The following is a 12310-nucleotide window of genomic DNA, read 5'->3' on the forward strand; positions in this document are numbered from 1 at the left end:
TAAGATACATAGGTTTGGCTCACTAGTTTCTCACTTCACTTTGAATCTCATACTCCTAGACCTTTACCCTGCTTGAGCATTTCAGGCCAACTTCTAACCATGCCAGTATGACATGATTGAGGCCCGAAGGAATAAAGTGTCCTCCCTTAAAAGTACTTCAACTTTCACATGTTTGTATGGAGACTGAGAAATATTATTTTTTAAATGATTTTTAAACTGCTGTACTTGCTTATATAGAAAGGGTTAGGCTCAGTAGACTTGGGTTCACTTGCAGTTTTGTGTCAAATCCTGTAAGTATAAAATGCAATAATATGTACAAAAATATTTTGAAAAATAAAAAGTGATACTCAGTGAAAAGCATTCCTCTGATCTTTTATAACTAAAGTGATTTGGTGCTACTCATTTACTTAACACACATTTGTCAATTGCTCATGTAAAGCTGGGCACAAAGCTCAGTACTGGTATGAACAATTGTTACAATACTAGTCTTACTTACTGAGCATTTTTAAATAATCTGCTGTTGGAACAGAAATCTGGTGTGTAGAATGACTATTTTCTGATTTATTTGTTCTTATACAGAACAGTTTTACATAATTTTCAAGGTTATATGAAATTTCTATTGTGCATGTTACACCAGCCCAGTAGCATATGCAAATTCTAGAGCAAGTATTTGCATAAGTCACCCAATGTGAGACAATTGAAAATTAAAAAAAGCAAACAAACCCATATTTAAATAAAAATATTCACAGAGTTTTAGAAAAACTAATTTTATAAACCACAATTATATAGAGAGCAATATGCACACTGGCCAGCAATATGACTTAAATAAAGATAACTTGCAGTATTTGTACAACTGAGTAATGTTTCGATTAAGGAAACTTCAGGATATGCTAAAATGTGTAGTATGATTAGGTGTATACATATTATACCTCCTTTTCTTTTCAGAACTATGAAAACTCTAAAAGCTTCATAGCAAAAATATAAAATGAAAATACTCTACCTGTTGGATCAAAATCTGGAAAATAATCTGGGCAGAACTGATAGGTCATTACTCCGGCCGGTGTGTCATCCCAACACATCCATCCATCCCAGGTACGGTTGCAATATGGACCTGGCCATTTAGAAAGAAATTAATATTGAAGCCATGTGGATTTAACTAAAAGAGAAGATTGATCCCAAGACAATTTTATGTGTAGATTAACCCATTACTTCAGTCACAATTGCCCACATGTTAATTGAGCCAAAGTCATTTATTTTGAAAATAAAGTTTCAAAAAGGCTTAGCATATCTGGGACCAAATTATCTCATTGGCTAACAGGCAGGGTTCTAGTCCTATTCTGTAGGTGGTTCCAAGTTGATCTTATCAAAAAGCAAGCAGCACCAAAGATTACATTTTACTCTGCTCTCTATTTCTTTAATTGTAAGTGAACACATAAATCTGAGGTACATAGGTTGGTGGTTAATTAAATGGGTTTTGAGTGTTTTGGTAAGTTTTTACTTCCTGAAACTTCTTTATCCTTCTTTAAAATATCCAACCAGGAAATTGGATTTAGATTATGAAGTCTTGCAGTTCCTTTAAGATATGTTAAGTTTCCCCACCCTTATTAGCATAAGGATTTGAAGAGTAATTCTGTACAAGAACATTACTTGACCAAATTCATGACACCAATTAATTCTTCAAAATCTTGAAATAAATTTCAAGAGTGGGGTACTCTCAAAGAACAGATTTGCAAAGTTTATCAGCCTGTTACATTTAATCAATCTGTTATTTATTTATTTGTAAACAAAATGTCTTGGAATTCACTGAGGTAAATGAGTTTTTTTGCAGGGAATTTGTCCTTGGAAGTTTGGTTCTCACCACTAAACGTTTTATTTGGGAGTGCAGGTTTAAATGAGATAATTAAGATATGATTGAAAATTGTCAGAAAATGGTGGAATCCTCAGCAGGATTTACCAGTGCATAGATAACTGAGCATATCTTATTCTGGGACTTTCCACTTAGATATGGAAATATTAAAAAGAACAGTAGCAACAGCCACAAAATAAAGGTATTAACTTTACCTATGACTAATGGAATTTACATTTTTTGTAGGGTTTTATGCATTTGTTTCTCGAAAGACACACACATAATATATGTATGAAATCTTTCCCCCAAAAGCTTTCCCTTTAAAATATTTTCAGAAATGCTACAAGGGAACTCTTACGAACATAAATGCAATTTCACCCCTGGAAAAAGACTTGTCTTTAAAAGTCTATAGCGGTTTGAAACATATGGACCCTACTAACCATTAACCTTCAAAAGGGTTACTTTGGGTAGTTCCATTCTTAATCCGAGGGTGATGCAATTGTTCAAAGTTCCTACTGGAGATGCATTTGCAGCACTTGGTTACAGAATAAAATAACGCTGAGTCTGATCACTTTATGTATTCATCAACATTGGCTACAAGTGATTTCTTCATGTTTTAAAAATTAAATCTACCTTAATATATGAAGATTTACCCCTATAAAGGTATTCAAAAGAATGAACCTCATGCTTTGAAAGAAGTTCTCAAAAAAACAAATTGTTTAAATTTAAAACAATTTAAAAGAAAAATAATGACCATAGTACAATAGGTCAGCCTCCCAAGGTGACTAAGACTAAAAGGAAAGATACTGCACTCACTTGGTCTCTGAAAATATCAGCTTTGTGTTTCTAGTGTCTCATTGGTGTCAAAGAAATGGTTTCTCCTTTGTGCAGGGTTGCATCTAATGCCTTTGCAGTTCTTTATAAACACTGAAACTATTGCAGACAGAAGAATAATGTGCATCTGTCTTTCAATTGACTTGATTTTTTGTTTAAAGAAAAATGCTGAAAATAGGAACTACAAATTTAAACTTTGAAAGCAACCATGCGTAGTAACAGAGTCTAAGGTTGTATAAGGATGTCGCAACACCTGGCCATCACGTTGTCCCTTTTGTTTTCCCCTGGGCCCTCTATAGCTAATGGGATATACTTAGCCCTGAGAATACTTGAGCAGTCATAGAGAGCATTCTAGAAAAGGTGACAGATAAACAATACCTGCCTAGGAAACATCTTTTTCTAATTCTTCTGGGAACTGGGGGTAGAAGGAGAGAAGGAATAACGTGGGTTGCCAGCCAAATGACTGTTAAGGGAAGATACTGGCTAATTAACCCAAACAAGACAGGGCTTTGACAGGTTCCACCTCTGGCAAATTCTCTGCCCACCATTTTCCACTTCCCCTTTCTCAGGTAGTCCTGGATTGTTCCTGCTTGCCAGGTGTGGAGACTGAGTTATTGCAGTAATTTTGTCATGAGGGCAGATGTTAGCCAAAAAGCCACCAGATGAATTTGAGCAAAGAACCTAGGCATATTTACTGCATGAAATACACAAACATACCATAATGTGAAAACTGCTGGCGTATTAAATTGAAATGATTCAACATGTATTTATTCATGGAAGAAAATAAGTCTTTAATGATGTTTCAAACGTGTGCTCACATACGTCCTTCTTACCTTCTCCTTCATAGGGGGGTAACTGCTGCATTCGGTCATAGCACTTGTACTGTGCTTCCAACAGCTTCTTTCGTCCTACGATGTACAGAAATGGCTCCGAATCTAATGTCGGAAAGGTTTGATTTGAAAAGGCGGGAAGAATTGGGGTTGGGTGCTGTATTGAAAAGGAAAATCAGTTACTTATACAGAGTAGAAATGGGTGAGCACATAAATAAATGAGACAATCAAATCTTGAAAATGTTTATTTTTGCTTCTCTAAGCAACACTTATTCATGGTATCCATGTAGAATAGTTTTGCTTTATAACTAAAAAGTGTATTTACATTTCATCTACAAATTCTACCTGCAAGTTTTATATTTGCATTAGTTTCCTTTCACTACTGAATATGAATAGCAATCACACACACTCACGCACCTGCTTATCATGTAGGATGGTTTTAATTTTATTATCATTGTAAAGTTTAGAAGTAAACAATGCAAATAACCTGATTTCCAAAAAATACCAATATTAAATCAAGTTTGGCTTGTTTGAAATGCTTAAGAATCATGGATAATGTTATTAAAAAATAGACATAGTGCAATAAATATGGTCTTTTATTGGATTCTTTCAGCTAAATTTTATTTGTGCTCAGATTATGCATAGTACCAGAAATTTACCCCATTTATTCCATAGAACAAACAAACCATGTTTTCTGCTTCTCATAATTGACCTTAATCTCTTTAAATTGGTTTTATTAGCAGATGACCTACACAGGGTAATTTATTTTCACTGATGAAAATCAATGTCATTCTTAAATATTTCTCTCAGCACATTTGCATTTTTAGTACAGGTTGACAGTTTCTTCAGCTTCAGTTAATCACCATCACCATCACTGGCCTCTGTTGTCAAAGTTGATGTATGTGTGCTTGTGCATGTGCGTGCATGCGTGCATGTGTGTGTGTCTAAAAAGATCACTGTCATGCTGTTCTTTCTTACTTGTGTTTGTATAGATTTCAATTTCTCTTGTGGCTATGAATGATGTTTTTAGTGGTGCTCGAATCTGTGATTTTTTTATATCCACATTCTGCAGAGAGATTTTTTTGGAGAAAACTTGCAAACTTCAGCTTGCACTGACTTTCTGTCTTCTGAAGCTAGGAACACTGGTTGCTCTCTCTCTATCACACCCATAGAGACATACTTTTATTTGGCCTTATTTATCTAAATTATTCCAAGATTGAAGTTTTCCCAAGTGTATTGATGGCAGAAGTAGTGTATGTACTGTTCTATATTCCCTAAGGTCTCTAAAACAAAGCTCATTCCTGTTAGGTTGACCTGTACACCCAGGCCATTCATGACAGAGCCTCACTGTTTTCCAGTATGTGTCATTTTGAATGTCCTACATGACAGCATGTCATGACATGACAGCATGTTACTACATGATGAACTGTACAGCACATAATACAATAAAAATTCAGAGTGGGAAGAGAATGTAGTCAGGGATGGCTACAGACTTTCAAGGTAGAATTTGGATTGGACCTTGAATGAATGTCATGTCTGAAGAGGCAGAGAGGAGAGGGAAGGCTTTTGGGATGCATGGAAAGGAATGCACAAAGTTCCAGAGGTTGGAAATGGCATGTGTGAGACATTGAGGGAACGATCGTGCCTGAATAAGAGATGAGGTAGAGGAAAGGCAGATAATTCAGAGCCCTGAAAGCCAAAAAAAAAAAAAAAAAAAAAAGGAGAGAGAAAAGAAAAAAAAATAGTTAAAACAAAGTTTTTTTGTCACTTTGAGCAGGTTAGGAACCTCTTTAGGTCTAAGTTTCTTCATTTGTAAAATAAGACTATTTATCCTCTATGGATATTGTGAGGATAGGAGCAAGAAAACTACTACAAAGTGGCTGGAACATGAATGGCTCGATGATTTTCATAAACATTATCAGAATGTGATAATCAGTGAAGGTGCAAAAGGATAATTTCAGTAACATTCAGAGGGCAGGCGCCAGATGTCCACAGGGTAGAGTTGGAGAGGGTAACCAGGAAGCTGAAGGCCTGGACTAGATCATCCCATGTTGCAACTAGAAAGTGAAACTCTCAGCACCTTCTCAAGTAACAAGAACCTGAACCTGAAGGTGTACTTGAATACTGTATAAGGAATGGGGAACAATAATAATCAAATAGTCCAGCTATTTAGCCTATGTAACTGGAAAAAACGGAAGAAAGGGGAGATGTTGAGAAAGGAAAACCTTACTACGGTGAAGAAGGAAAGTTCTGATTTGGATTTGTTCTGGAGATGTCCAAAAGCCATCTTTGTGGACATCGCTAGCAGAGAAAAGAGTGAATACTTATTCCATTATAACAATACTGTTATAACTCTATACAGACACCTACTGTGAATAAAGTTGATGTTCTTTAAATATTTAGGATATTTCTAATTTTAATGTCTCGAATTTACGAGGGAAGAAAATTAATGAACTCATAAAAATGATTAAAATTGTGCAAATCCTTTACCAGTGTAGCTAAATACAATTCTGTTGACATATGACTCTTTTTCCCACTGGTTTTCAGATCAATCTGTCAGCAAATATTAATTGAACTTGATGAACCAAACTTTGTGCTAGATGCTGAGGATGCAGTGCTGAATAAAATAAGTACAAATCCTCCTCTCATGGAGCTTATAGTCGAGCAATATAAAATATTTTCCTGACACCAGAAATTGTGAACAATGAAGAATCAAGCAATAAAATTATTTTAAAAAAACTTTTTTCAAACTATGTTCCAATTCTCTAGGAAGAGAATTTTCTAGGAATTGGAACATGGTTTATGAAAATCAAAAAAAAAATATGTTGAAGAGATTTTATGCTAAGGCCTATTTTCATATTTTATTAGCCTACATTTAGACGAATGTGTGTATGTGCTTTAAAAATTCCACTAAACATCATATAACCATCAAAGCAAGGAAGGATTGTGGTGCCCTCACAATAGAGATATCAATAATTGGTTCAGCTTATTATCTACTTTAGATTCTTCTTTTGTGGCTCTATTCTTAGATGCTTCAGTTGATATGAGAATTATCATTTAATATATTATTAATTTCTGGGTCATTTTCTCACCATCTTCTAATCATATTAGAAGGTGGGATATGATATATATATATATATAAATTTTATCTGTCACTTGTATTAGACATTAAGGACTATTTTGCTTAAGGCTGCCTTTTCTTCTAGAAGTAACATTCTGAATTGTCTTTTATAGGGCTGACAACCAATTAAGAAATGTTCCCGCATTAGTTGCAAATTCATGGAAGCCATAGGGAAATAGTATGTTCCAAGAATATCAAGTGGAAAACCCTGAAGTTGTTTTCTCAATTACATCCTTATTTGGTTTAATGAGTTTTAACATCAGAAATGTGGAAATATAACCATCTGAATAAGAGTAGGTGTAGTTCATGCTGATGACAGTAGCTTCAATCTTATCATTCTTGCAATTTTGAAACAAACTCCAGTGAACCTGGTCTGAAGCCTGGTTCAGTAGAGATTGTTTCAGCACTGAAAGAATGAGCAATCAGAACTTCTGTTGTTAGACGAGCCATAATAATCTGAGTCTGCTCCTGGTCTTGTTCATGCTTGAATGTTGAAGACAGAATTTTCCCAGTGGTAGCTGAATGTCTCAGTAACCTTCTTCCTAAAATAAAATATGTATTAGAGCATTCTGCATACAGATAGATGGACAGAAGGAGATAGATATACAGATCAGAAAATATAGATATAGATATATAAATACTGTATATATATTCCAATCATGGAATATTACTGCTTAAAAATAACACATATACAAATTTCATAAAGTTCATTAAACATTTTAAACTTTTCACTGATAATTTCATACAAACAAAAATTGCTAGTGAGGTGGTATTATTTTCAGCAATAAAGAGGCAAATAAAGCCAGTAACGATTATGTAAAACAACCAAGCAATGTGAAAGACTTAAAAATATTCTACTTATTATAAGCATTACATTTATACTATTATATTTGGGGGATTTAAGTAAATCTATGACTCTATGCTTACATGATAACAGAAATGAGACATTAAGGGCATATTGGTTGTCTGAATAAAGACAAGTGTCCAAAGTTTTCCATACAAACCATCTCAAATCATTATTCAACAAACAAACAAACAATCTCTTAATTGTTGTCCTATGTAGCAGTTTAGCTGTCGTATATGGGATGTCATTCCTAAAAGTTCAAGTAAATGGCACCACACATACGACCACCAAGCTGCCACCAACAGCGGTAGTCAGCAGCTGAAACATCATCGGTTCCTTCAGATAGTAAATATTTTTTGTGCCTCCCACATGCCAGGCACTTCTCTAGGTTGTGGAAATTAAGTAGTGAACAAGACTGGCAAAGTCCCTGCCCTCAAAGAGCTTACATTCTAGAAGTTTTCATCTACATTAATCATAGAGTCCAGAGGAGAGCAATCTGATTTGAAATGGCCATATGCTTAGGCAGTTCCTACTCTGATGTAGGACAATCAGCCTGCTTTTGGGTTATAGGTAGGTACTGTACAGAGACAGAACAGTTACATAGCTGTTCTGTCTGGAACTTTGAGAAATGGTCTGTCTGTGCAATGATTCGAGCCCCTGAATGTGTGGACCCATGCTACTGTGCTGAAGGGACAGCTTCCTATTGATTGACATAGGCAGAACTTCTCTGAAAAGAATATGGATCTGGAATCCAGAAATTGATGTCACCAACAGCATTTCCATGTCACCATCCTTAATACTGATAACGTATATGTTAGAATTACTTGCGGTTTTCAGTTACTCATACTTTTCAAAATAACAAAGGATGAAATACAATTTTGTATAGTGTTAGCCCTGGTTCTTTCAGGTAGGATCAGATGCCTGGTTGGTGTCCTATGTGCTTTCTATTTATGCATTATGCAGACAACGAAACTTCTGCATATCATAAATTCAAAGCAGATAGGGGAACACAGCTAATTAAACCAACAACAATAAAAACAACAAAACACTTCTCAGAAGAAACTAGTTTTTCTATGTCTCCATCATTGTTGTCATCATCATCATCATCACTAGCTTTTTTGAATGCTCACTACATGCCAACCACTGTTTTAAGCCTATTGTATTTTGCCAGAGAAGGGAGAGAAGTGAGTAGGTGGTTTTGGCTAATGAAGAAGCGGCTAATGGAAGGAGGTGTCCCAAACTGGTACTTTCAAGCCTGTATGGAAATTAAGTTGGTAGAATTTAATACATATACTGGTAATGTTTTTTCACTGTATGTGTTATGTAAAAAGTGATGTTTTAGATTGAGAGCATTATCTTTTAAAAAAATTATTCTTTTCTCCAAGGAATATCAACGTGGAACATATTAAATGTTTTGAGGGAAATTGATTAATCAAATTTTGTTTCATGGACAAATCCTCCAAATCAGATACAATCCAAATACAGACAGAGAAGCAAATTTCTCTGTCACAGCAAAGAGAGCACAAAGCCTTTTAAGTGCCTGGTTGAGTTATGTTTGCTGGTGAAGAGATGACCACAAACCATAAAATATTGCTGTGATGACTCTTGCAAATACATGCAATTTTTTTCAGTATTTAAATTATAAAATATATCAGGTGAAAGCTTTGTATAAAAGTATCCTGCTTTAGTTTTTTAACACACCAAAAATTATTTGTTGGTTTCATAGTAAAAAGGTGATTAGATAATTCTCAAACTATTTTGTTAGTATTTAATGGTATTGTTTTAGTTTTTCTTCTATCATGTACAATATAATCATATACTTATGAAAGAAAATTATTCAGAAATATTCACATATAATTAATCACATAAGATTTGATTTGAGCTATAACAATATCAATTTATAAATAATATATACCAATATTTCTGCATCTATAGAATACCACATAAGGCTTGGGCATTTACAGACAAATTAGAATATTCTTTTAGTTTCTATGATATTCTTGTTTAAATGCTTATATTGTATTTCCAATGGCATAAAGCAACCTGCATTTCCAAATACTGGGTTACTGTTAGAAACTTAAGCTGTAATTTATCTAAAGCAATATTTAATAGGTTAAAATAATATGACAGTCTGGCATAATAAAATAAACTGTGCTTATTATCCAAGTATGTGCAAAAGAGCTGCATTAACAATCACTCCCATAAACCATTTATTTGATGCATAACATTACAAAATAAAAACTTCCTTACAAATTAAACTAACATTTATGAAACACAAGTGATATTTTTTTTGAATAATATAAAGAGAAACGGTTTAGGCAGGCTTGTAAGCCAGTGAACAACACATTAATGAACAATGGAAATCCGGGAACCCTAGGCAGGTTTTGCTTGCATCAGTAAAACGGTATGAGATACTGACTGAGTGATCTTTACTACCATCTGTAACTCACTGGCAAATGTTATTCGGATGTGGTAGAAAGGATAAAAATGAGGACAACTCCAAGCTGATTTATGTAAAATGTGCTCATCTCCCTTTCATGTGCTATTGAAGCTGATGTGATGGTGGGTTTACAATGTGGACACATACAAGTAGGCATTGATAGTGTTTTCTAAGGTGATGATACTTCTGACTACTTGCTCAGTCCTTTAGGAATAAAACAACATAAAATTACATAAATTGAACACGATTTGAAAGGCTGGAGAAAGAGTTATGGAATGACAGTAGTATGGAAAGACTTGAAGATTATTAGTTTTTGAAATCAATAACCAGACTGAAAGAGTTCAGATGTTTTAAAAGGACTAAACAGTCCAGAAACCATGATTCAAATCCACATGTCAAACATGAAAACCATTTTATCCAAGAACATTATTAAACTTCAGTGTTAATTTTCAAGATAATAGGGAGATGTCTCAACATAATGCTAAATTTTTGTACACAAACAAAACTCAGATTTCTGGGTAAACCATAACACTAATGTAAATTAGCAAAAGTTTAGAGGAGAGACTTGTTAACAAAATATTAAGAAAAATGATGGTTTTGAGGAACTTAGTTTTGGCATCTGGAGAACAATGCCTACCCTTGCAAACGCCAATTCAATCACACTCAAAACATTCTTCCTTATTCAGCATTCTTGATTAACATGGCTGAGAATAATTTTGTCTTACTTACGTTTAGAAGAACGAACAGTGCCAATAATCGGCATGTAACCCTGAGCCTCATTTTTGATTTTTGAAGGTCGGTCTTTGTCCTAGAAAGATAGGAGTGACAAAGATTTAAATCAAGATAGCTCTAATATAGACTATAGCATTCCTTTTCTTTTTAACATGAAGAAGATCAATGTCCCCAGATACCCCGAATAAAACACATGTAACAACAGTGTGTTTGTGATGCAAACACAACTTCATGTCCCCCTGCCCTCCTGTCAACCAGACTGCTGTCCCAAAGCCCCTCCCATTAAGAAATTCTCAAGCTACTTTTCCATATCAAAATCAAAATAAAGGCATTTCGAAAAATCAAGAGCAATCTATGTCGACTTCAACTAATATGTCATCAATAGAACTGCAGAAAATTGCAATGGGAACATCCACAAAGAAGTCACCTCACTGGACATGAATAAATAAAATCTGTGGTTTGTGAAGGATTAATAGTCATGCCCTCTAGGTAATCTAAGGCCAACCTTAAAAGTCATCTTATTTAGCGCCTTGAGTATTTTTCTTCCCTAGGAATATTTCTTCAATCTTCAAGTTGCTATTAAGAATAAATTTCTTTCACAGCCAGGATTGAATATCTCACCTAATGGTTTACCATTCCTACTCAAAAGCTTTGCTTTGTCACAAATATCAAATGATTATTCATGGCTCTGCAGACAATTTTACACAAGGAAAGATAATAAAAGGGTGAAAAATTAAAATATACATATTTTTATCAGTGCGATTTGTGTAAAAACTATATTTCAATTTGAAATAGGTGGTTTGTATATTAAGTAGTATGATTGCCTCTTACACTATATTCATTATATCACTTATAAGTTTCACATACTCTATCAGATATGATTTAGTTTCTACAATGTATGCCTAATGTACTTGCCCCCACAAAGAGTACATTCTATTCAATGTACCTATTGGTATAATAGGAAAGTAAGAATGTAAAGTATAATTTTGAAATGTCATCTTATATGCTAACCATTATTCGTTGTTTCTGGTTTACTTCAAGTCCACTCAGTAAATTAAAAACACATACGAACATGTATTAAGTGCCAAGGCACTATAAGGGTTGTTAATAGGGGTGAACTGGATGAGATACGGTTCCATGATGAGAAACTGAGCATCTGATGGAGGTTCAGAGAGTAGATATGAATGACAGACAATAACTAAAATGCAGACTGGGTAAAAATTTCAATAAAATTGTGAAAATTCAAGGGCCTCACACCGGAGCCAGATAATTTCTTCTTGGGGGGAACAGGACAGAATTTATATTTTGAGATACAGTTTGAAAACTAAGTAGGATTTTGAAAAGTAAAGACCTGCTAGGCAGAGAAAGCAGATAAAAACAAGATATAGAGGTAGAAAAATTTAGGATAACTAAAAAATAATGAATATAATAGTTTAAACTAGCTGAATCATAGAGCCTCTCAGAAAGTGAAAATAAGGCTGAAAAAGTAGGTTTTGCATGCTTAGGAAATTCAAATAATCTTTTTGGTACACTGAATATATGGCATGCATATTCATATATATATATATGTGTATGTGTGTGTATACACACATTTATATACAGATGTCCTAACAAACTACCTGATGCTAAACCCCTTTCAGATAAGAATTATGGTTTAGATATC

At 34.3% G+C, this 12310-nt stretch overlaps 1 protein-coding gene across 1 annotated transcript in view; it reads right to left on the minus strand.

Moving 5' to 3' along the window:
- The window catches only part of CALCR (calcitonin receptor), a 134086-nt gene that overhangs the window by 47788 nt on the left and 73988 nt on the right, over positions 1-12310 (minus strand). The window contains exons 3-5 of the mRNA XM_008571574.1: positions 10645-10723; positions 3514-3667; positions 1001-1111 (exon numbers count right to left, since the gene is read on the minus strand). Coding sequence (XP_008569796.1) covers positions 1001-1111; positions 3514-3667; positions 10645-10695 — 316 coding nt within the window. The 5' untranslated portion in view covers positions 10696-10723. The remainder of the gene's footprint in view (positions 1-1000; positions 1112-3513; positions 3668-10644; positions 10724-12310) is intronic.

Source organism: Galeopterus variegatus, unplaced genomic scaffold (assembly GCF_000696425.1).
Source record: "Galeopterus variegatus unplaced genomic scaffold, G_variegatus-3.0.2 Scaffold43, whole genome shotgun sequence".
NCBI classification, from domain to species: Eukaryota; Metazoa; Chordata; class Mammalia; order Dermoptera; family Cynocephalidae; genus Galeopterus; species Galeopterus variegatus.